This window comes from Drosophila navojoa, chromosome 5 (assembly GCF_054131105.1).
Source record: "Drosophila navojoa isolate 15081-1374.11 chromosome 5, UAZ_NAV_1.0, whole genome shotgun sequence".
NCBI classification, from domain to species: Eukaryota; Metazoa; Arthropoda; class Insecta; order Diptera; family Drosophilidae; genus Drosophila; species Drosophila navojoa.
The window spans coordinates 14,987,703-15,009,265 of NC_142893.1; the positions used below are offsets into that span (position 1 = coordinate 14,987,703).

The window sequence follows — 21,563 nt, forward strand, 5'->3', positions numbered from 1 at the left end:
CATTTTATAACCTATCCTTTTTGTTCTGAAGTCTGGCACCTCTAAGGTCGCGCACATCTGACTGATTCGCGCCAAAAACGGAAAACAATTGAATAAAAATAAACAATTTCTTTTCTAAAATGACTACATTGGTTGAACAGCTAATTTCGAAAATGGGACTTGGCGAAGAGCCCAATGTATTAGAGTGAGTTCTAGCAATAATATAGCACCTTAATATATATTTAATGAATTTCAACCATCGCTAGGAAAACAACAGAGCTCCTCAGATTGCTAGAGCTTCGATCGACAAATGTTCCCCTGCAAATAAATGAATATGGAAAAATAGTGTTGTGCGCGGATATTGCTTGCAGTGTGTTAGATATTGGCTTCGACAAAGAGCAGGCGCTTAAACTTTCCGCATTGCGTAAAACTCACTATACCAACAACAAGCGTATGTTTGAGAAATTGCTTGAATTGAATAAATTGGCTAGCATCAAAGATATTTGTGTGCAGCTCAGCTTGAACGAGGTCGCACATAAGGCTGAAGATATCCTAGCTGTGTTCAAAAAGTTCGCACGTGACGATGCTGATCCAGAACATCCACAATATGCCGCAATGGCCATATTCCACGCCTGTCGCCTGCTTAAAAAGAAAGTATCCAAGCCCAAATTAATGCCATTTAGCAACTTGCGACCCACACAATGGCAGCAGCTTGAGCAACAATTTGAGCGCATGATCGCAAAGCACTTACAGGATTCCAATGTGATGACGGCGAGTGTAAAAAACAAACTCACACAGCAGGAGGAGCAGAATGTGCTGAGCAAGAAGCAGAAGAGTGGCGAAAAGACTGAAATCGAAGAATATGAAAAATGGAAGAGTCGAATGCTAGCAACAGCTAAGGCTAAACTCAAAGAACTGGAAACCATCGCTTAACAATAATAAGAGAGAATCATTTTTATTTATTAAAAAAGTAGTTAAACCCATGTATTCGTGATTCATGCAGTCCTAGCTAAGCTAAGTTATTCAAGTCCATGTTTCTTTTTCTCTTTCTCAATGTGAGTCAGAACGTGAGAGATTAGCACATCGCCTACATCTTGTAGTTCTCCGTTCTGTTTGTGAGCTGGAAGTAATTATATTGTATTAATTGCATTATATATTTATAAAACGTGCATTCGCATACAATTATATATAATAAGTTGAACTTCACGTCGTGTTTCCGGCCAGTTGTTAAGGAGCTCTTGCAGATGCTTACAAAACTTCAACCAGATCTCGCGTTTCATTTCCTGCATTTGCCAAGTGGCCGACAATTGGAAGTGCATTGATTCGAAAAATGTTAGCATTGGCGTGGCGCCCTCCATTGCAAAGTAGTATGTGGTTCCATTGATTTTCTTATTAAGCCTATAGACCGCATGTTTGAAGGGACGATTTACACCGGCCCTATTTATAAACTGTGTCTCCAGGGGCTGAAAGCGAGAACCTTCGAATTACACAGGCATCTAAACATAAAATTTATAGTATATTTACCTCAGCCTTATCAAGCCATTCGCTTTGTATAACGCGATTTACAAACATCTCATCTGGAATTAGTATAATTAGGCGCTTTATCCCGAATTTCACATTCTGCATGTCCTCATATTGTTGCATTCGCTTTTGCAGGCCGTCATTCTCTCGTTCCGGTAGCGAGAGTTTCAGATAACCATGAAAATAGCTCGAGGCCATTCCAGCTGCATAATCCAAGCCATGCGAATCGCGTATCCAATGGGCATAGCTCAATGAACTATGGCTCAGTTGTACGTAGGTGAAAATCCAATAAAGAGGAATAAGAAGAAGCGGTTCGCCTCTGGGCAGCAAAAGAGCTAAGTTATTAGTTCTTCCAAAGCGCGTCACTCCCGTGAGTATCACTAATAATGCTAGATATACTGTTTTGTTATTGTACGTGTACGCACGCTTTATAATTGTTGTTAGACGATCCTCTGGTAAATAATAAATACGGTGCAACAGGTATTCCTTAAATACGTAGAACAATCTCTGCAGGCAGTCAGCAACGAATATCACAATACATATTCTAACGGCGTAGTCTGCGTCGTAAAATATGATACTATATGTATGGATATCAGTTATTTTCCCATATTCTCACCAACACTTGACCACACCATCTTTAGCCACGCAATCTTCTTATCACTCCTTTGATCCTCAGGTGGAACTGCCATAACCGGGCTACTGTATCAGCGATGCCAGACACTTGATACTTATGTTGCAGGTATTCCCTTAAAGATTCTAATCTGTTAATTCGTTAAATAAATCTAAGACTAAAGCACAGAAAGCTCAGAAAATTATAGTGAAAAACACGATTATAAACTTATTATCTTGAAATTTATTTTTAACTAAATTCGCAATATTATCGACTATCGTATGCAGACGGAACCATAATCGATACCTTCAAACTAACCAGCCATCGGTATAATTCGACCAAACTCACATCCATAATTTAAGTGCAAGTGCATTTATAAAAATACAAAGACGGCTTTTGTCTAGAAGTTGTTCGACTAAACCAATTAAAATTGGTATAAATTTAATTCGGTATTCCTCAAATGATTTGGCTAAATATGATTTAACTATTTGTATGCTCCTTAACGCGCATACATATGACGCATATTACCATTTAGATATTGGATAAACAATACACTGTAATCTTACATGTTTACGTTGGCTCTGTGTAAGTTACCAGCAAAAATGAAAAAAAAGAAAAAGAAGCTTGAAAAAGAATGGAAATGTGAAAAGTTTAAGGAATGAAGAAAACTGTTTACTATTAATTATTATCAATTCTTTGCTTTAACAGGAGAACATCAACAACAACAACAGCGAGGCACAATTGTTTGTTGTAGTGCTGATAAAATTCAGTAAGCGAGAAGAATAAAGACGCGTTAGTCACCACGCCTTTTGCGGTCGCGTAAATAACTAGGGCTCGAGGCTGGCAATACTCATATAATGCCGATATTATATAGTGTTATAGCTCGTGGCACTACGGTGCTGGCAAAGTTCGCCGAATGTGTAGGAAATTTTGCAGAAGTAACCGAACAAATTTTGGGAAGAATAGGTGTGCATAATCATAAAATGACCTATACACACGGCGATTATTTGATACATTACACTTGCGAAAATAAGATAATTTATATGTGCATAACTGACAATGTAAGTTGAATATTAATTAGGTGAATTGTTTAGAAAAATAACTTTAATTTTTATACAGGAATTTGAACGCTCTCGCGCTTTTCTTTTCTTGGCGGACATCAAGCAGAAATTTATTCATACGTATGGCCTACAGGTTGCCACTGCCATTGCCTATGCCATGAATACGGAATTTTCAAAAGTGTTATCCCAGCAAATGGTCTACTTTAGTCAATCGCGAGAAGTCGATACCATATCGCGAGTTCATGGTCAAATTGATGAACTTAAAGATATTATGATTAAGAATATAGGTAACCAATTAAAGTATATTAGACTTCTCAGTTATTTTAACAATTCTTATATTCCCAGATAGTCTGCGCGATCGCGGCGAGAAACTGGAGCTGTTGGTTAATAAAACAGAGAACTTGAGCAATAACGTAAGTAGCAGATCAAGTAAAATTTATAAAAATAAATAATTGTAATTATAATCCCATAGTCAGTTGCATTCCGCAAGGCTTCACGTAACTTGGCGCGTCAAATGTTTTGGAAGAAAATTCGGATCTATGTTGTCGTCGGCCTAGTAATCATATTTGTTATCTATGTAATTGTAAGCATGGCATGCGGCGGCCTCGCTTGGCAGTCGTGCATTCAATAATAATTTGCCAATGCATAAGGTAGTTGTTGCAGCAATGTTTATTATTATTACTATCATATACAAAGTTTCGTACTATCAATAATCTCTGTTATATGGAATAAAGATGTATGTATATAAAGTGAATATCCTCAGTTTCCAGGACCAGTTTCACTTCTCTTCTACGTAAATAACATCATTAACCTTAACGTTTCCTGCTTGCCGTAGACCCAAATGTATGCCCAGCGCTGGAGACGCATAGTTAAACAGTCGATAGCTGTAAATAATAAGTAATTAAGTATAGTACCATATTTAATCTTCCTTGTGGGAGCTCAACCTACCTGCGCAGTGTTTTTAGCGGCTCACCATCGGCATTCCGCTCAGCCGTTTGAACATTAATATTTGGAAAGATGCACCTGGTGCAAGGTGCCACTATACGAAAAATGGCATCGTTGCCAATGCGAATCCACTGCCAGTGATCCTCACTGTACGGCTCATCAACATCCATTTTCAGTTCAAAGTTTCCACGGAATTGCAATGGATCCACCGGAGTCTTCAATCGAGTATTTAAATCATCCACTGAAGCTAAATTCATGAGCATATAGCTAGTTGCATCATTGAGTGTGCCCTGAAATGTATTTATAATTGGTAACATTTAGGTTTTTTAACGATCTGTGGAGAGTCAATAATTATATAGTTCATACATTATCCAGATAAAGTTTATCAATAAAAGCAGGAAAACTGATTTACTATAAAGGCAGCTTCTCCCAATTAACTTAATTGGGGCGAAAATCGGTACTTACAGAATCGGCCTGTTTTATATAAGGCATGTGCCTAAGCCGTGGATTGGTGGCACGCACTGGTCCTGGATATGGATAGTATACGAGCTTTAGGCCCGAATCCTCTTTAAGAATGAACTGTGAGAACCATTTGTCAAAGCGGCTGCCGCACAACATCACGTCTATTGCCACGCCCCAAACGGAGGTGCGAACGTCCTTAGAGGGCGATTCCAGGTGACGAAAATCCAGTTCCAAGTCGGGCATTCCAGGTGCACTGAACACCAACCCATTAGGCAGCGCCTTTGGCTGAATTTTTACCATGTGCGGATAACCTCTAGCGGTTATCATTTCATTATTATCATTGACTAACATGAATTTGCGATCTCGCACATTTCCAATGCCAATGCCAAGCACATCACAATCGTATTCCTGCTGGGGGTCAGCCTCTAGTGGAGCACACGATTTGACTGGGAACACATTCACCCGCTGCAGTTTTCCAACTCGTCTCCATTTCGTTGGCATCACATCGCGATGCAAATGGCGATAAACCAGGTAGCCGGCCCCACCTACGGCAATCAGGCTGACGCCCATGCCGATCAACATTTTATTGGAAAGCCCATAGCTGTTGACTGTAGATATGTAAATATATTATATATATTTACGTTAGCACTTGATCAATATATTATTAAACAGTTTAACTTGCATGAAAGATTTGCACTCATCTTGTCCGTCCACTTATCAACTGAAAGACGCACTGTCACACTTGTTGCTTCAGCTCAATAAAAAAGTTCCCAAAAGCTCTATCAAGAGCTATAGTAAATAAAAGAGAGCAATGATAATGGAGCTTTGTAGGTTTCTGTGTGTGGCTTATACATATATACATACATACATATGCATGCATACAAATGTGAATAGAGGCCTAGTAAGAAAAATAAACTGTGTATTTCAATTCAGGCTTTGCAATGCAACAGGTATAACGAGTTAAGTAAAGTAGAGAGCTCGACTAGGAAATACCCTGGCACCATATTGCGTGATCGTTTTAAATTGTTCTCCATTATTAAATACTCAAATATTTGCTATGCTTCTTAAAATGTATTCCAAACTAATGTTATTTATGTATAGAAATGATTTAAACAAAGCCCTAATTTTTAAATAGGTGCAAGTATGAATTCCTCACGGGTCAATATACCCATATGGGGTCGAAATGTTGTGCGATAATTTTTCAAATCATAATCGAGTAGCTGTATTCAAATTTATATTATAGTACAAGAGATGGAATAATGAATAATATTCTTCGAAAATGAACTAATTATTTACTTTTATTATGTGCATATGATTTAAGTGAATTTAAGCAGAATGTATACATATAAAAGTAAAAGAGCTTCAATATCACTTGTCCTCAACGTATATAACATCATTAACCTTGACGTTTCCTGGATGCCGTAGACCCATGTGAACACCTAACGCTGGAGACGAATAGTTAAACAGTCTATAGCTGTGAAGAATAAGTGTTAGGAAAAAATTAGTATAGTATCATAAATAATCTTCTCTGTATGATCTCCACCTACCTGCGGAGTGTTTTTAGCGGCTCACCATCGGCATTCCGCTCAGCCGTTTGAACATTAATATTTGGCAAGATGCACCTGGTGCAAGGTGCCACTATACGAAAAATAGCATCGTTGCCAATGCGAATCCACTGCCAGTGATCCTCACTGTACGGCTCATCAACATCCATTTTCAGTTCAAAGTTTCCACGGAATTGCAATGGATCCACCGGAGTCTTCAATCGAGTATTTAAATCATCCACTGAAGCTAAATTCATGAGCATATAGCTGGTTGCATCATTGAGTGTGCCCTGAAATGTATTTATAATTGGTAACATTTAGGTTTTTTAACGATCTGTGGAGAGTCAATAATTATATAGTTCATACATTATCCAGATAAAGTTTATCAATAAAAGCAGGAAAACTGATTTACTATAAAGGCAGCTTCTCCCAATTAACTTAATTGGGGCGAAAATCGGTACTTACAGAATCGGCCTGTTTTATATAAGGCATGTGCCTAAGCCGTGGATTGGTGGCACGCACTGGTCCTGGATATGGATAGTATACGAGCTTTAGGCCCGAATCCTCTTTAAGAATGAACTGTGAGAACCATTTGTCAAAGCGGCTGCCGCACAACATCACGTCTATTGCCACGCCCCAAACGGAGGTGCGAACGTCCTTAGAGGGCGATTCCAGGTGACGAAAATCCAGTTCCAAGTCGGGCATTCCAGGTGCACTGAACACCAATCCGTTGGGCAGCGCCTTTGGCTGAATTTTTACCATGTGCGGATAACCTCTAGCGGTTATCATTTCATTATTATCATTGACTAACATGAATTTGCGATCTCGCACATTTCCAATGCCAATGCCAAGCACATCACAATCGTATTCCTGCTGGGGGTCAACCTCTAGTGGAGCACACGATTTGACTGGGAACACATTCACCCGCTGCAGTTTTCCAACTCGCCTCCATTTCGTTGGCATCACATCGCGATGCAAATGGCGATAAACCAGGTAGCCGGCCCCACCTACGGCAATCAGGCTGACGCCCATGCCGATCAACATTTTATTGGAAAGCCCATAGCTGTTGACTGTAGATATGTAAATATATTATATACATTTACGTTGGCACTTGATCAATATATTATTAAACAGTTTACTTGCATGAAAGATTTGCACTCATCTTGTCCGTCCACTTATCAACTGAAAGACGCACTGTCACACTTGTTGCTTCAGCTCAATAAAAAAGTTCCCAAAAGCTCTGTCAAGAGCTATAGTAAATAAAAGAAAGCAATGATAATGGAGCTTTGTAGATTTCTGTGTGTGGCTTATACATATATACATACATACATATGCATGCATACAAATGTGAATAGAGGCCTAGTAAGAAAAATAAACTATGTATTTCAATTCAGGCTTTGCAATGCAACAGGTATAACGAGTTAAGTAAAGTAGAGAGCTCGACTAGGAAATACCCTGGCACCATATTGCGTGATCGTTTTAAATTGTTCTCCATTATTAAATACTCAAATATTTGCTATGCTTCTTAAAATGTATTCCAAACTAATGTTATTTATGTATAGAAATTATTTAAACAAAGCCCTAATTTTTAAATAGGTGCAAGTATAAATTCCTCACGAGTCAATATACCCATATGGGGTCGAAATGTTGTGCGATAATTTTTCAAATCATAATCGAATAGTTGTATTCAAATTTATATTATAGTATAAGAGATGGAATAATTAATAATATTCTTCGAAAATGAACTAATTATTTACTTTTATTATGTGCATATGATTTAAGTGAATTTAAGCAGAATGTATACATATAAAAGTAAAAGAGCTTCAATATCACTTGTCCTCAACGTATATAACATCATTAACCTTGACGTTTCCTGGATGCCGTAGACCCATGTGAACACCTAACGCTGGAGACGAATAGTTAAACAGTCTATAGCTGTGAAGAATAAGTGTTAGGAAAAAATTAGTATAGTATCATAAATAATCTTCTCTGTATGATCTCCACCTACCTGCGGAGTGTTTTTAGCGGCTCACCATCGGCATTCCGCTCAGCCGTTTGAACATTAATATTTGGCAAGATGCACCTGGTGCAAGGTGCCACTATACGAAAAATAGCATCGTTGCCAATGCGAATCCACTGCCAGTGATCCTCACTGTACGGCTCATCAACATCCATTTTCAGCTCAAAGTTTCCACGGAATTGCAATGGATCCACCGGAGTCTTCAATCGAGTATTTAAATCATCCACTGAAGCTAAATTCATGAGCATATAGCTAGTTGCATCATTGAATGTGCCCTGAAATGTATTTGTAATTTACATACATATATTGTCTATAGTTATATGTATTGGCTTATGATAATGTGCTTGACTTTTATAATAGCACCTTGTGGAGAGTGTAGTATAAGAATTCCATACATATTTTCCATAAATTATAGCTTTTATGACTTAAGCTCAAATTACAATTTGAGGAATACTCGATCAGAATATGTATGTATAACTTACTTACAGAATCTTGCTGTGTTAAATAAGGCATATGCTTCAGCTCTGGACATGTCTTGCGAACTGGTCCTGGATATGGATAGTAAACTAGCTTTACGCCAGAATCCTTTTTAAGAATAAATTTTGAGAACCATTTGTCAAAGCGGCTGCCGCACAGCATCACGTCGATGGCCACGCTGAAAATGGAGGTGTGTACATCTTCAGAGAGTGTTTCCAGTTGCTTGAAATCCAGTTCCAAGTCGGGCATTCCAGGTGCGCTGAACACCAATCCGTTGGGCAGCGCCTTTGGCTGAATTTTGACCATGTGCGGATAACCTCTAGCGGTTATCATTTCATTATTATCATTGATTAACATGAATTTGCGATCTCGCACATTTCCAATGCCAATGCCAAGCACATCACAATCGTATTCCTGCTGGGGGTCAACCTCGAGTGGAGCACACGATTTGACTGGGAACACATTCACCCGCTGCAGTTTTCCAACTCGTCTCCATTTCGTTGGCATCACATCGCGATGCAAATGGCGATAAACCAGGTAGCCGGCCCCACCTACGGCAATCAGGCTGACGCCCATGCCGATCAACATTTTATTGGAAAGCCCAGAGCTGTTGACTGTAGATTTATTACATATAAACATAAATGCATATATATTTTTAATATTCTAACTTACATGATATACTTTGATTCATTTTATGTCCGTATAGTTATTAGTTAAGAGACGCACTGGCCAAACATTTGGCTTCTCGTTCGACTGAGAAAGTTTACAAAAGCTCTAAGAAGAGCTGGAGCAATGGAAGGCAAAGATAATAGAGCTTTTTAAGCTTGTGTGTTTGTACGTGGTATTGTCATCATGAATATGCATTAGTGCTCTAGGCGAGAGCGCCCGATAAGGAGATACCCTGATCTCTATGCAGATCTGCTATTCTAATATACGAACACACATGGATTTGCTGTTGTTGTCTGTCTAACAATTTCTTCTAAGTATTTTCTCTAAGTATTATTTTTGAGTCTCTAGCATAGCTAAACGCACACACACTTCACTCCACTTCACTTTTTTGCACTGCACGAGTGACCCCCACCAGGTCTGGGCGACTGAAGAAATGCTGCAGCTGATGACCTTTATATATGTAGGTCGACTTTCACTCAATCACTACGACGCGCTCAAATGTTGAGCCCGACGCCAGGTAGGGGCCGTTGCAGTTGAGCTGAAAGTGACCAATGGGATTACTCTCTGCTACTGCAAGCATTCCAGCACCGTTTAACTCTAATATAAATACCAAATGAGTCCTGCTGCATACATATAGGCATACATATAGACAAGCAGACACGCATAGTAAAATCGGATCACCTCATTACGCTTCTTAAGAATATATGTACATAAATACATACATGTACATATGTGATGTGATAAATAATTCATGTCCATATTATTATTTATAATTATTAAATGGCTTTAATATAATATAATAAATGTTCTCCTAGGGACTACTATTCTTATTGCTTCCCTTACGCATTTTCAATGGATTTATTATCAGTAGCTTGACCTCTTTCAAAGAGAAAAAATCTAGCCTGAAATAAGCTAAACTGGCAACACTGAATACAAGCCATTATGTTTATATGTGTACATATGTACAAACAAACAATTAAAATACTTTTTCGCGATGGTCATTCAAATCATAATCGAATAATTGCATTCAAATTTCAATAGCAGTATAAGAGAGGGAATATCACTCTTATTTTTGTTGCTTACAGTAAGATAGTAAACATGTCCGATACAACAAATGATGTGGATGGTAACAATGCGGAGGAGCTGGATGTGGGCAGTGAGCGATTCAACCCCTTGCGTGCGCTATATGCAGCCGACTTCAAGGTTACGGATAGAGCGCCAAAAGTCCTATATCAAAATCTTGCCGCATTTGAAAGTGCTCTTGTAAAGGTTGGCGTTTGGCAGTTGAATAAGAGACCCAAAAACAATGAGCAACCGAAGGCAACAAGTAACAAAAATCCCTTTAACTCATCCTCGAATGTGGATGCGTTAAGTGAACGACGTTTCCAGCCGCATCAAATGCCCGTAGAGGGAGTGGCGAAAGTAAAATATCACAGGAATCTGTTCACGCATATGGCCAGTGCGGAAGGCCCCTTGGCATATCTTAAAAAGCATTTGCCCGGCGAGGAGAAACAAGACATAACGCGTCTGCGGGTTTACCTACGCAAGGAGCACTCCATTGGTGGCCGTATCGAGGGGGACCTTGTCGCCTTCGACAAGCAGTGGAACATATTGCTAAAAAACGCTGTTGAGGTCTGGCAGCGTCGCAAATATAAGTTTGGCAAGCAAGACATTTGTGGCGCAGCAGCAGAAGGAACAGAGGAATGCGTCGATCGACTTCGACGATTGGGAATCACATTGCCTGAAGTTCACGCGAAAAGCTTAAATCGTAAGAACGTACAGCTGCGGCGTGAGCTGCCGCAAGTGATGATTCGCGGAGAAAACATAGCTTTAATTACATTTATTAGCAAGTCAAAAGAGTAAAATTTCAATTCATTCATTTGCAATTTGTGTCCTGTTTAATAATAATACATTAATTTGTGTATACCATGGGCACACATTCCTCGGCAGCGACGTGAGACGGCGAGTCGTCCTCCATGAGATGCTGCAAGCTTTCGTTAGGATAGCTGCAAGTAAAACCAGAATATTTTAATCGAGTTCATTTCATAATTAATTTTTCGTACATTTTTGATGGACTTTCATCGCTGAGCATCGTAACCGGCACAGTGGCGGAGGCGCATTCGGGACTCATAAATTCAATGGGAGTCGGTCGACGTTCTTGCAGCTGTCGCGCTATTTCGGCTGTACTCAGATTGCCAGAGGTGTCCTTTGTCGCTATCTGCTGATGCTGTTGCACTGACGGCGAAACAGTTGCCGTGGCGGTCAGCAGTTTCTTTGCTGGTGGCTGTTGAGCGTGCCCGCCGGTCATAATTTTACGTCTACGTCCTCGAGTTGCCCCACCAACGGTCGGTGGATGACCTGTGGGAACAAGCGCATTCACAGCTGGCTTTTCCTTGTGCTTGCGACGCATAGCTGCAGTCTCCTTCGATTGGTCAGAGTTCGGTTGAGTCTGGGCAACCGTTGAAGTCGTTTGCTCCGTATCTGAATTGGAGCTATCAGTGACATCACTGTCACTAGAATCTTTGGCAGGCTTCTCATATATCAAGAGGCGATCGATCAGAAACGATCGGTCGCGCGACACTTTTAATAAACGTCTTTGATTAGTGTGAAGCAAGTCTTGAAAATATTCGTTTTCCTGCCAATAAATAAATACAGAAATTAAAATATGTTTACACACACTTCTTATTACTTACGTAGATGAGAAATTTCAGCTTTCGCTTTAAGTTTTTATAGCGCTCTTTATAGTCTATATTTTCATTTGCAGTGCCAGTCGATGTTGAACTAGATGCTGCAGTTGCTGCTCCTGCAGCTGTTGATGTAGATGTCCGAGGCATTGTTGATTGTTTTGTATGTGCTTCTTCATCACTTTCAAGATGCTCTTGATCTGTCTTAGCAGATGTGGTCTTTTGATTTGCCAATGATCGACAGTACCATCCGTCGAGCATATTAAAAGTGGTTATTCTAGGTTTCTTGTAAAAATCATAAAAATACTTGGAATTGCTTTAGTGAGGCTAAACACATTCGATATTGTATTACTTCAAAATATCGATTAAGTAGCAATAAACATCTCTAAAAGTCGTTTAATCGGAAATTACAATTCTTTATTTTTCGATTAATCGAATATTTTCGATATGAATTTCGATACAATCATAAAAGTCTAGTGAACGGCACGTGTTGCATTTGTTTATATGTGAAATGAACAAGAAAATAGTTATAAATAAACGTGTGAAGGGCCAAACTCGCGAAGAGTTGACTCAGTTAAGCAAAACAGAATTGATTGACAAAATTGTGCAGCTAGAAGCGTACAACTTTCAGCTGAAAAATCTTTTACAAAAGAAACTGTCCGAGGCGGACAAAAAGAATTCTGAATATGCTGTTGTATTACGCGGGGCGGACGGGGATGAAGTACCAAACAAAAATGTTTCGGAAACCGTCAAAGATGTACCTAAAAACAAAGACAAACAACGTAAGTTTAATTGGACCAGGTTAGTAAGTTCTCTCTATTCAATTATTTTTATTTATATCGATATGATTTCAGTGCGCACCAGAGGCATGTTTTAATGAAAATAACGTATTTTGGCTGGGATTATCAGGGATTTGCTTGTCAGGAGGACTCCGCTGATACGATTGGTAAGATTGTCTGATTTCTATAAAAGCAACTACTAATTGTTTAAGTATTTCTTGCAGAAGGACATTTATTTCGTGCCTTGGAGCGCACTTGTCTCATCGAATCCCGTGCTACTTCCAATTACCATCGATGCGGTCGCACCGACAAGGAAGTGAGCGCCTTCTGCCAAGTGATATCAATTAATTTGCGTAGCAAGCACTCACCCGATACTCAAATGGAGCCAGAGTCGCTAAGTACTGAAATAGATTATTGCAGTCTGTTAAACCGTGTGCTGCCCAAAAATATACAATGCGTATCCTGGATGCCGTTGCGAAATCCGGAGTATAGCGCTCGATTTGATTGCATTTCACGTACCTATCGCTACTATTTTCCCAAGGGCGATTTGGACATTGACTCAATGCAGCAGGCCTGTCAGCTACTGGTGTGCCACGGAGACTTTAGGAACTTTTGTAAAATGGATGTGCACAATGGCGTTACGAATTACATGCGTAACTTGCAGCATGCCGAGATAAAGCCATGCCACAGTACAGAAACTAAGTTAGAGGAAGGCTCAGGTAATAATATATATAATCTATATCTTACAGTTTAGCTAACTTGAATTTCTTCAACAGGCTACATCATGTATTATTTGGAGATAAAAGCAAATGCTTTCCTATGGCATCAAATACGCTGCATCATGGCTGTGCTGCTGCTGGTTGGACAAAAGCACGAGCAGCCATCCATTATTACTAAATTACTCGATGTGGGCAGTAATCCTTGTAAGCCCCAGTATACGCCTGCTATTGGGCTACCACTGAACCTGTTCCATTGTGAATTTCGATCGCACAGCACGCGTCAATCGAATCCTCCAGCTGCGGATGACGAAATTGCAAATTTGTCACAGATTGCGATTGTGGAAAGCGAAAGCCAAAGTGATCTAACCAATTGGGTATACAGTGAAGAGAATCTACAGAAGTTGATAGAGAACGTGCAGAGTGAGTGGACGCAGTTCAGTGTCAAGTGCACCATGATACGCAATGTCTTAGTGGAACTGGAGGCACTGCTTGAGCAGAATTTCAAGGCACCGCAGATTCAAGCACAGGCCATGCTGCTGCAGGATGCGGCCAAGCCGCGCCAGTATCAACCATTGCTGCAGCGCAAACGATGTGGTTAGTATTTGTTTGTTTAATAATATGTCTGATGATCTACATATACCAAATCTTTTTTTAGAGAGCCTGGAGAATCGCATTGACCATTTTGTGAAAAAGCAACGACTGCTTGTAAAAAGCGACACAACGACGGAGACGAATAAAAGTGAAAGTAATGAAGATTAATTAATTTACTCCAGCTTGATATGAATTCCTTGTGGTGCTTAGATTTGCTGGGTAAGCAAATAATTTAAATAAAAAAGTATCACAAATTTATAATAGGTACGCATTTTATTGTAGGCATTTTTATTTTCGAAAAATTGTACAACATTTTGGATGCTTAGCTTAGATTATGCATATAATTTAAAATGATTAATTCCATTAAATTACTTCAAGTATAGCTTGCAATTAAATTAGGTTTGAATGTGTGTTGCTTCATACAAATCATTTTGTATAGTTATCTTTATATAAATCTAATGACATACACATATTATCTATGTATGTTGGTAAAGGTACATATATGAAGGCAGGGTAACTAATATTACATTGAATTGGTCTATGTACATTCATGGATGGGTCAAACAAATGATATCCTGCTGCTCAGGTATTAACAAATGATACACGTACAGTCGATATGAAGATTGGATTTATGAATGTATAAGTATATATATATTTGTATATATATTCTTTTATGTGCCCATGGACTTTGCTTTTTGTAGTCTGCAAAGAAAGAGATGTTAGTATCTGTATTCAAATTCTCTTTTCTCTCACTCTCTGGCCCCTCGTACTTACTTTCTTCTCAAGATCTTCAGCACAATTGTGCCCTCACGCACATTTTTGAACAGTCCAATTGTCTCAGCATGACTCATGCCCTGCACAGAGAGTCCATTGATTTCCACAATCTCATCGCCTGTAATGGAAAGTGTTTAAGCATCGGAGAACCAACAAAAATGCTTCTTCCGCCACTCACCCGCTTGCAGCGTGCCATCGTCGGCAGCTTGGCCGGAGGGAAAGACAGTTTTAACGAATATTCCCATATTGCCTTTGGGTGAGTCTCGTCCGCCCACAATGCTGAAGCCCAACGATTTTAGACCGGGTCCTTTGAAGAACGTAATTGTCTTTTGGGTGCAGCGTCCGTTGCCTGAGCCATAAATAATTTAGAACAATTGCTTGGTAAGTGGAATGTTTCGATAATTGTTTATTGTGTTATTCGTGTTAAGCTCACCCTCACTCATTGAGGCGCGAATGACTTCTGCCATTTCCTCATCGCGTATCGTTAGCTTTGCCACTGGCAGCGATGGACGATGATGCATTAGCGAAGCAGCTGGTGGAGCCAAGGAGCTGTTTACAGCTGCTGTTGCTGCTGCTGTTGATGATGATGAGGATGAGGGTGGTATAAATGGATTAGGCGCAAACAGTGAAACGTTTTTTGGCGAGTGCTTGATATATAATGAATGGTGTTGTTGCTGTTGTTGTTGGGATTGTTGTGGTTGTTGTTGTTGTTGTGTATTATTAGTGAGATCAGTTGTTGTTGTTGTTGTTGTTGGAGTGTCAGTGGTTGTAGCTCCTGCTGCTGTTGATGGCGTCTGCATGAACAAGCTGAGACGCGATGAGCTGAGACGCGAGTGCGCAAATCTCAGCGAGCGATAATGTGAATTGGTTAAATTAATGGAATTGCGTGCATAGTGCGTACGCTGACCAAACTGTTGGCTGGAACCTGAGCCCGAGCCCGAGGCAGCGCCTGCGCCTGGTTCGGTGGACAGTGCAGCACCTTCGGAGCAGCGCTTGCGTGCCAGCAGCCGCCATTTCTCATCATCCGCCAGCGAGGAGGCCACACAGACGCTGGCTGCTCGATTCGTATACACTGGTGTGTACGAGTCGTTGTTATTGGTGTTAAGATTGGTTGTTGATATGGAGGAGGTGTCATTGGTTGGTTGTTGGTTAAAGAGCGGTGTTGGTGTTAGAGCCAAGCTACGCTGACCTGAGGAGCTGCGCGCTCTACGTCGCAATAGCTCGTACTCCGACGCACTCACATCCAGCGAGTGTCGGGGCGTTGAGCTGCGACGATGTTGCATCAATGGCATCGGCGTGGGTAGCGTACTGACGCTGGCCAGCGAACGTGCATCGCACTGATCTTCATCCAGTTCGGTTTCCTCCTGTGCCCTAACCCGTTCCTGCTCCGCATTCAGCTGCAGGCTCTGCAGGCTGCTCAGGCTGTCCGCCCGCTGGGCATAGCTGAGCCGTTGACGTTGCGCACTCATGCCATCAATGCGTATTTTGGTATAGAAATCAGTTACAGTGGCTATCTCATCATGTGCTATGACCAGATCAATGCAGTTCTCCACAAAGCAGCTGAGCAGGCGTTGCACCTCGCCGAACGATTGGATTCCACGCAAATGCTTGCCATTCACATTGACAATCTCGTCGCCAAGGCGCAGGCGTCCGTCCCTATGGAAGAATAGAGATGGGCACGTTAAACTTGGATTCTTTTTATGGGATTAATTAGCTTGTTTTTAAATACGCCTCTGGCAAGCACACAAATCTATTATATCTGAATTTAAACTAGTATTAATTTTTGTGCAATTTATTAAAAAACACAAAGAAAGTGGAAATGAGGCGTATGGGTAATATTTTAGCCCGCCTAATAGGCAGCACTGATTCTGCTTCATTATTGATTCCTTCATATTTTATCGGCTATTTAATCGATACTTACTTTTGCGCCATGCCGTATGGTTCCAGCTCAACAATCAAATATCGATATTGCTGCTCATTGTTGTTGGTGACAACCATTTTTGGCGACAGGACAAGTCCAATGTAATCCTCTTGGCATTTTCGCTCCAACTTCAGTTGTCGGAAGCGGCGTCGAATTGTCTCCGTTTCATAGTCATAGTTATAGCCGCCTAGGGAGACGGGTGCACTGCAAATGCTGTTGCGCACAGAGGACCCTGAGCCCAGGCCCATGCCCATGCCGACGCCCTCCGAGGAGCTGAGCGAGATAAGCGAATTGCGCTTAAGTGTACCCGAGGCAATAGATTCTGTATCTCCGGCCGAGATGCTAAGATTATTGCACAGACGAGCACCAGCGATACCGCCGCCACCATCGCTATCATAGCCCGACTCATTTGAACTTAGACAACTACTTAATCTTTGGTAAAGTGGTTCCCAGTCCTTGGACGTGATGCTGTCATTGCGCGACACGTTCGCCATTTGTTGCTCCGGCGAGTGACGCTGCGGCAACGGCGATCCACCATGAGCCGAAATCGCATCCCGTTGAAATTGTTGATGTTGTTGCTGTTGTTGTTGTTGTTGCTGCTGCTGCTGCTGTTGTTGTTGCTGATGCTTCAACAGCACAGAGCCGCCATTCTCTTCGGGCAGCACCGAAAGTCGTGAGCGCAAAAATGCATAAGGAAAGGCATTCCGACGGCTGGCATCCTGCTGACTGCTGCTGTTGCTGCTGTTGTTCGCTGCATTGGTTGCCAGCCCACCTCCGCCTACGCCCACACTGTCGCTGCCATTGCTACTGCTGCTATTGCTGGTGATAAGGCAGCTGCTCACCTTGGCAATATCGTCGCAACTGCTCGACTTGAGATTGGAAATGCGTGGCGCGCGCTGTTGCTGCTGCTGCAGTAAGTGTTGTCGCTGCTGCTGTTGGCTTTGCAGATTTAAGCCTTCGGTGGGATCATCGCATTTGATGTAGGAGCAGCTGGACAATTGGCTGGTGGAGCTGCTGCGATAGAGCGTTTGGCTAGTTGGTGTTGACTGCTGCGATGCCTCGGAAGCTTTCAGCAGATTATGCGAACGATGATTCAGCATGCCTGTGGAGCCAATGCGATGAAAGAAATTCTTCAATGCCTTCTGTGGGCGTGTCACTGGTCCATGTTGATACTGATGCGTCGGCGTTGATTGTGCGCTCTGGCTCTGGCCCTTGCTGTTCGAATCCTGGAAATGTTGCTGCTGTTGTTGCTGTTGCTGCTGATGTTGCTGTTGTTGCTGCTGTTGCTGTTGATGCTGATGACGCTGCTTGATCGTTTCAATTGGTCCCGACTTGCACTTTTTAAGCGTACTGCTTTGATAAGCTCCAGTAGGCGTTGCTGATGTCTTCGCATTGCTAGACTTGTGCGTTGGCGAGTGAAACAAGCTGCGCAGATCTGTGTGCGATTTGTGGGCGGCGGCGGGGGATTCACTGCGCTTCAGCAAATCCAGTTTGCGGCTCATGCGCTTGCCCCAGGTGAACACTGTAAAGGGAAAAGGCATAGGAGAAGAACTCAATCAGAAAGTGATTTCTAAATTAATTACAATGCTTCAATAAATCTTAACACCTCTGGGGCATTTGCCGCCGCTGACAGCCGCCAGAGTCACACAAATCACAAATCTGCATACATCTTAAGAAAGAGTGAGAGATGGAGCGAGAGAGAGGCGGGGAGAGAAACAACAAAAAAGCATGGATCTTGTCTGTTCCTTAAGCCTGATTTTCCTTTGTGGTTGATAGCCTGTCACGTGCTTGTGAAAGGCATCAGCTTACACACACACATGTGTGAGCAGCCGAGCAAACCACAACAAAGGTCGGCTTGGGGAACGTGTTGATTGTTGCAGCTTGCAGTAACCGCAATTTCAATGATAGACTGCACATGCAAATTGTATGGGTAACCTAAAGCTTTCTCTTTTTGCTGCATATTATATGTTATTTATTTAAAATAAAAATGAAAATATTCAAATAGAAATGAAAACATTCAAATTACACGTTTCACGTTTAAATGTGTAACATGCGCGCGTTTTGAAAGCTCAACTATCGCTCAAATATATCGATATATTGCTCGGGCAATACATTTTGTTTTAGTATTTTTTATCTATTGTCTTTTTGTAGATACTACGCCTACAGCCACACTGCATACGTAAACAACAATTGATTTTTCGCAAGCTAAAAACATGTCTGTGGCTGCGAAAAAAATTGCTGAGGCTGAGCAATTAGTGCAAGCAGCTGAAAAAAGTTTAAAAACATCGCTACTGAAATGGGTACCTGACTATGACAGCGCTGCCGATGAGTACGCGAAGGCAGCAACTGCGTATCGCATTGCGAAATCGTTTGACAAAAGCAAGGAGTGTTTGTTGAAGGCTATTGAGTGCTACAAAAACAACAAGTCCTGGTTCCACGCTGCAAAGTCATACGAGCAGATAATTTTGTTGTGCAAAGATCTGGACAAACTGACAGATGTTGAGGAATATGCCAACAAGGCGTGTAGCCTGTATCAACAACATGGTTCACCAGAAGCTGCTGCCTCCGCATTGGACAAAGCGGCCAAGTTGACAGAGCAAAAGTATCCAGAGATGGCTTTGCGTTTCTATCAGCATGCAGTGGAGGTCATTATGATTGAGGACTCAACACGTCAGGCATCCGAATACTCTTCGAAAGTGTCAAGAATCTTGGTGAAGCTGCAGCGATACGAGGAGGCGACAAAGGCGCTTAAAAAAGAAATCGGATTCTATCAGCAAACCGAATCATATGGTCAGATTGGCCGTTTGGTTGTGGCGCTTGTCTTAGTGCAATTGGCATTGGGTGACTCCGTGGAGGCCGAAAAGTCCTTCAAGGAATGGGGCTCTTGCTGTGAGGCTGAAGAGGTCTCCACGCTGCAGACTCTGCTGCAAGCTTTCGACGATGAGGACGGCGAACTGGCAGCTAAAATGTTGGCATCGCCATTCATCCGACACATGGACGTGGAATATGCCATTCTAGCCAAGAACATTCCATTGCCCAAGGGCCTCGAAGTGGAGAAGAAATCTGGTGGCGCCAATGAATCGAACAGTACCAGAGAACTCGATGAGGAGGATGGCGAGGGGTTGTGTTAAACGCTCGTCCATAATTGTTATTTAACTGCTAACCAACAAATTATTCAATTAATGCAATTTACAAATTAATCGTTATCATAATATACGGCCTAATAAAATAATATTTAAAGTCTTCTTGCTCATATGTCTTGGATATTTATTATATTGTTTTGCAATTATATAAAGTTCCTCAAATAGTGAAGTTCGAACTGCCTGTTTGCCTCTTATATTTGTATAAGACTATAGGTCATGCTTGTCATAAGGGTTTGTGTATTCGATGAATAGGCAATTAGTATTAGAGTTCAAATTGTATAGACAAAGCGTATATCATTGTGTATAAGACATTGTGAATTCTTATACATACAGAAGTTACTTTTGTTTATTCGCTAGAGCAAGCGTGTCATATATAGATAAATTATAAGATAACGAATGTCTATTTTGATATAAATGCTTGTACATACACAGGAAGAGACCAGACTGAATTTAGGTGTTTTTTTGATTATTTATACATATGTATATATACATAGAATATATTATGGTCACATAAGTATTATAAAATCATTTTTGGCAACAGCAACCGATAATTAAGTTAAGGTTCTTTTTTGGTAATCAACATAGCTTCATCAAGTTTGGAATTTAGCTTTAAAAGTCGTATATGAACTAGCTTGTTTGCGTATATAGGAGAGGAATGAATCAAACTAAGACTTTATTAAATATTTGGTCTTATATCTGGAGCTATATTAATGCTAATAAATGTCATCTTCTACTGCTCATCTATAACAGTACTCAATCATTCGATTTTTCATGCTTTAAATGCAATCCTTTAGGATATGTGAAATGGTCGTAACTTTTAACTATCTGGTTTAACAACGATAGCCAAACTCTTAAAAAACCATTAATGGGCAGAGTTTCTAGCAGAGTTTCTAGCTATATTCGTTTATAAGCAAATTTACGCGTTTGTCCCATATTTTTTTTTTTTATAACAAATCCAGTGAAAAGAAAAGCTAGAGAGAGAAGGAAACACTCAGAGAGAGAGAATGAAAAAGAGGAGGAGAGAGACCAACAATTAGTATAAAAGGTGATCATAAGAAACAGCTGCAGCAAATCTCTTGTTCCTCGTTGAGCTTCGCTAACATCTTATGGACTTAATAAAATTTTGAAAACTATTTTCATCTATGACATTAAATGCGCTTTGTGCCCATCGAAGGAGCGTTCATGGCTCGGACTCTGCATCGACATTGGCATTGGCATCGGCAATGGCATCTGCATCGGCCTCTTCCTCCTCCCTTTCCTCCGACTCTTACTCTGACTCTGACTCGTGCCAAAGATGTTTAATAGCCTCAGCCCAGCTGCGGGCCAAATGTGTGGGCGCACACAGCCTCGATTCGGGTTGACAGTTGAAACAACTGAAGCCTATCTGTGTGTAGTTGTAGCTCAGCCACTAACAGCTCCACCCAGGCCTGACCGACTTTGTTCCGCAATTCTGTTCTCTTCTGTCGGCCGACGCCCGATGCTCGACGCTCGACGCTCGACGGCCGACGGCTCTGTCCATTTGCATTTGATTAAAATTTCAACACGCGAAGCCGTTTGCCAATCAGAGTTGCTGGCGAATCGAGGAGGATGGGTGTTAAACAATAATAGCAAATGGTCCGGGCATCAATTATATGACAGCCTCTGCCACGCGGCACACACTCAGC

General features: G+C 41.2%; 11 protein-coding genes across 18 annotated transcripts in view; 5 read left to right on the top strand and 6 right to left on the bottom strand.

Moving 5' to 3' along the window:
• The first annotated feature begins 21 nt into the window (after window positions 1–21).
• Orc6 (Origin recognition complex subunit 6) lies at window positions 22–1,178 on the top strand. Its single transcript, XM_018103183.3, has 2 exons — window positions 22–184; window positions 246–1,178. Exons 1-2 carry the CDS (start codon window positions 120–122, stop codon window positions 910–912), a joined length of 732 nt encoding a protein of 243 aa, XP_017958672.1. The 5' UTR covers window positions 22–119; the 3' UTR covers window positions 913–1,178.
• On the bottom strand, window positions 954–2,277 carry Sting (transmembrane protein sting). Its single transcript, XM_018103165.3, has 4 exons — window positions 2,117–2,277; window positions 1,504–2,057; window positions 1,160–1,442; window positions 954–1,099 (listed from the first exon to the last, which is right to left on the bottom strand). Exons 1-4 carry the CDS (start codon window positions 2,187–2,189, stop codon window positions 999–1,001), a joined length of 1,011 nt encoding a protein of 336 aa, XP_017958654.1. The 5' UTR covers window positions 2,190–2,277; the 3' UTR covers window positions 954–998.
• A 153-nt stretch (window positions 2,278–2,430) lies between these two features.
• On the top strand, window positions 2,431–3,923 carry Vamp7 (Vesicle-associated membrane protein 7). The gene is made up of 5 exons (XM_018103186.3): window positions 2,431–2,695; window positions 2,819–3,171; window positions 3,230–3,458; window positions 3,517–3,584; window positions 3,644–3,923. The coding sequence occupies exons 2-5, from the start codon at window positions 2,968–2,970 to the stop codon at window positions 3,800–3,802; spliced, it is 660 nt and encodes a 219-aa protein (XP_017958675.1). The 5' UTR covers window positions 2,431–2,695; window positions 2,819–2,967; the 3' UTR covers window positions 3,803–3,923.
• Window positions 3,818–5,225, bottom strand: LOC115563873 (mitochondrial amidoxime-reducing component 1-like). The gene is made up of 3 exons (XM_089261029.1): window positions 4,582–5,225; window positions 4,120–4,406; window positions 3,818–4,055 (listed from the first exon to the last, which is right to left on the bottom strand). Exons 1-3 carry the CDS (start codon window positions 5,158–5,160, stop codon window positions 3,950–3,952), a joined length of 972 nt encoding a protein of 323 aa, XP_089117155.1. The 5' UTR covers window positions 5,161–5,225; the 3' UTR covers window positions 3,818–3,949.
• Window positions 5,226–5,845: 620 nt separating this feature from the next.
• LOC149091077 (mitochondrial amidoxime-reducing component 1-like) lies at window positions 5,846–7,531 on the bottom strand. Of its 2 annotated transcripts, XM_089261028.1 has the most exons (5): window positions 7,452–7,466; window positions 7,266–7,372; window positions 6,588–7,192; window positions 6,126–6,412; window positions 5,846–6,052 (listed from the first exon to the last, which is right to left on the bottom strand). In XM_089261028.1, exons 2-5 carry the CDS (start codon window positions 7,282–7,284, stop codon window positions 5,947–5,949), a joined length of 1,017 nt encoding a protein of 338 aa, XP_089117154.1. In that variant the 5' UTR covers window positions 7,285–7,372; window positions 7,452–7,466; the 3' UTR covers window positions 5,846–5,946. The 2 variants fall into 2 exon arrangements, with proteins under 2 accessions (XP_089117154.1, XP_089117153.1); XM_089261027.1 differs by having other exon boundaries at window positions 7,266–7,531.
• A 319-nt stretch (window positions 7,532–7,850) lies between these two features.
• Window positions 7,851–9,532, bottom strand: LOC108652813 (mitochondrial amidoxime-reducing component 1). The gene is made up of 4 exons (XM_089261026.1): window positions 9,292–9,532; window positions 8,629–9,233; window positions 8,131–8,417; window positions 7,851–8,057 (listed from the first exon to the last, which is right to left on the bottom strand). The coding sequence occupies exons 1-4, from the start codon at window positions 9,308–9,310 to the stop codon at window positions 7,952–7,954; spliced, it is 1,017 nt and encodes a 338-aa protein (XP_089117152.1). The 5' UTR covers window positions 9,311–9,532; the 3' UTR covers window positions 7,851–7,951.
• A 749-nt stretch (window positions 9,533–10,281) lies between these two features.
• Window positions 10,282–11,174, top strand: Lsm11 (U6 snRNA-associated Sm-like protein LSm11). Its single transcript, XM_018103175.3, has one exon. The coding sequence runs from the start codon at window positions 10,387–10,389 to the stop codon at window positions 11,149–11,151; it is 765 nt and encodes a 254-aa protein (XP_017958664.1). The 5' UTR covers window positions 10,282–10,386; the 3' UTR covers window positions 11,152–11,174.
• Window positions 11,114–12,245, bottom strand: LOC108652952 (uncharacterized). The gene is made up of 3 exons (XM_018103168.3): window positions 11,982–12,245; window positions 11,352–11,923; window positions 11,114–11,294 (listed from the first exon to the last, which is right to left on the bottom strand). Exons 1-3 carry the CDS (start codon window positions 12,231–12,233, stop codon window positions 11,201–11,203), a joined length of 918 nt encoding a protein of 305 aa, XP_017958657.1. The 5' UTR covers window positions 12,234–12,245; the 3' UTR covers window positions 11,114–11,200.
• A 198-nt stretch (window positions 12,246–12,443) lies between these two features.
• LOC108652947 (tRNA pseudouridine(38/39) synthase) overlaps window positions 12,444–21,563 on the top strand; it is a 44,709-nt gene continuing 35,589 nt past the window's right edge. For 2 of the 4 annotated variants that reach the window (XR_016197002.1, XR_001925638.3), the window contains exons 1-5: window positions 12,444–12,773; window positions 12,827–12,918; window positions 12,976–13,470; window positions 13,528–14,064; window positions 14,126–14,280. Coding sequence is in view for 1 of the 4 variants with exons in the window: in XM_018103161.3 (XP_017958650.1) it covers window positions 12,484–12,773; window positions 12,827–12,918; window positions 12,976–13,470; window positions 13,528–14,064; window positions 14,126–14,229 (1,518 nt within the window). In the remaining 3 variants the exon portion in view is untranslated. Of the gene's footprint in view, window positions 12,774–12,826; window positions 12,919–12,975; window positions 13,471–13,527; window positions 14,065–14,125; window positions 14,338–21,563 lie in introns of those variants that run through there. The other 2 variants (XM_018103161.3, XR_016197003.1) reach the window with 2 other exon arrangements.
• Window positions 14,316–21,563, bottom strand: part of a (arc) — a 58,374-nt gene continuing 51,126 nt past the window's right edge. For 3 of the 4 annotated variants that reach the window (XM_089261589.1, XM_018103128.3, XM_089261590.1), the window contains exons 6-10: window positions 16,757–18,278; window positions 15,269–16,491; window positions 15,014–15,184; window positions 14,836–14,953; window positions 14,316–14,763 (exon numbers count right to left, since the gene is read on the bottom strand). In XM_089261589.1, the coding sequence (XP_089117715.1) occupies window positions 14,733–14,763; window positions 14,836–14,953; window positions 15,014–15,184; window positions 15,269–16,491; window positions 16,757–18,278 (3,065 nt within the window). In that variant the 3' untranslated portion in view covers window positions 14,316–14,732. The remainder of the gene's footprint in view (window positions 14,764–14,835; window positions 14,954–15,013; window positions 15,185–15,268; window positions 16,492–16,756; window positions 18,279–21,563) is intronic. The other variant, XM_089261591.1, reaches the window with a different exon arrangement.
• On the top strand, window positions 18,888–20,011 carry LOC108652954 (gamma-soluble NSF attachment protein). The gene has a single exon (XM_018103170.3). It carries the CDS (start codon window positions 18,970–18,972, stop codon window positions 19,885–19,887), a length of 918 nt encoding a protein of 305 aa, XP_017958659.1. The 5' UTR covers window positions 18,888–18,969; the 3' UTR covers window positions 19,888–20,011.

What these genes read in the sequence shown, in the direction of transcription:
- LOC115563873 (XM_089261029.1), bottom strand. Translation starts at nt 5,160, where the DNA reads ATGTTGATCGGCATGGGCGTCAGCCTGATTGCCGTAGGTGGGGCCGGC. An exon ending in ATATAAAACAGGCCGATTCT is followed by an intron (nt 4,407 to 4,581) that starts GTAAGTACCGAT and finishes AATACATTTCAG; the next exon opens with GGCACACTCAATGATGCAAC. An exon ending in CCGCTAAAAACACTGCGCAG is followed by an intron (nt 4,056 to 4,119) that starts GTAGGTTGAGCT and finishes TATTATTTACAG; the next exon opens with CTATCGACTGTTTAACTATG.
- Orc6 (XM_018103183.3), top strand. Translation starts at nt 120, where the DNA reads ATGACTACATTGGTTGAACAGCTAATTTCGAAAATGGGACTTGGCGAA. An exon ending in GAAGAGCCCAATGTATTAGA is followed by an intron (nt 185 to 245) that starts GTGAGTTCTAGC and finishes AACCATCGCTAG; the next exon opens with GAAAACAACAGAGCTCCTCA.
- LOC108652813 (XM_089261026.1), bottom strand. An exon ending in ATTTAACACAGCAAGATTCT is followed by an intron (nt 8,418 to 8,628) that starts GTAAGTAAGTTA and finishes AATACATTTCAG; the next exon opens with GGCACATTCAATGATGCAAC. An exon ending in CCGCTAAAAACACTCCGCAG is followed by an intron (nt 8,058 to 8,130) that starts GTAGGTGGAGAT and finishes TATTCTTCACAG; the next exon opens with CTATAGACTGTTTAACTATT.
- Sting (XM_018103165.3), bottom strand. Translation starts at nt 2,189, where the DNA reads ATGGCAGTTCCACCTGAGGATCAAAGGAGTGATAAGAAGATTGCGTGG. An exon ending in AATGGCTTGATAAGGCTGAG is followed by an intron (nt 1,443 to 1,503) that starts GTAAATATACTA and finishes TCTCGCTTTCAG; the next exon opens with CCCCTGGAGACACAGTTTAT. An exon ending in TCAACTTATTATATATAATT is followed by an intron (nt 1,100 to 1,159) that starts GTATGCGAATGC and finishes AATTACTTCCAG; the next exon opens with CTCACAAACAGAACGGAGAA.
- Vamp7 (XM_018103186.3), top strand. Translation starts at nt 2,968, where the DNA reads ATGCCGATATTATATAGTGTTATAGCTCGTGGCACTACGGTGCTGGCA. An exon ending in ATATGTGCATAACTGACAAT is followed by an intron (nt 3,172 to 3,229) that starts GTAAGTTGAATA and finishes ATTTTTATACAG; the next exon opens with GAATTTGAACGCTCTCGCGC. An exon ending in TATTATGATTAAGAATATAG is followed by an intron (nt 3,459 to 3,516) that starts GTAACCAATTAA and finishes TTATATTCCCAG; the next exon opens with ATAGTCTGCGCGATCGCGGC.
- Lsm11 (XM_018103175.3), top strand. Translation starts at nt 10,387, where the DNA reads ATGTCCGATACAACAAATGATGTGGATGGTAACAATGCGGAGGAGCTG.
- LOC149091077 (XM_089261027.1), bottom strand. An exon ending in ATATAAAACAGGCCGATTCT is followed by an intron (nt 6,413 to 6,587) that starts GTAAGTACCGAT and finishes AATACATTTCAG; the next exon opens with GGCACACTCAATGATGCAAC. An exon ending in CCGCTAAAAACACTCCGCAG is followed by an intron (nt 6,053 to 6,125) that starts GTAGGTGGAGAT and finishes TATTCTTCACAG; the next exon opens with CTATAGACTGTTTAACTATT.
- LOC108652954 (XM_018103170.3), top strand. Translation starts at nt 18,970, where the DNA reads ATGTCTGTGGCTGCGAAAAAAATTGCTGAGGCTGAGCAATTAGTGCAA.
- LOC108652952 (XM_018103168.3), bottom strand. Translation starts at nt 12,233, where the DNA reads ATGCTCGACGGATGGTACTGTCGATCATTGGCAAATCAAAAGACCACA. An exon ending in AGCTGAAATTTCTCATCTAC is followed by an intron (nt 11,924 to 11,981) that starts GTAAGTAATAAG and finishes ATTTATTGGCAG; the next exon opens with GAAAACGAATATTTTCAAGA. An exon ending in GATGAAAGTCCATCAAAAAT is followed by an intron (nt 11,295 to 11,351) that starts GTACGAAAAATT and finishes TTTTACTTGCAG; the next exon opens with CTATCCTAACGAAAGCTTGC.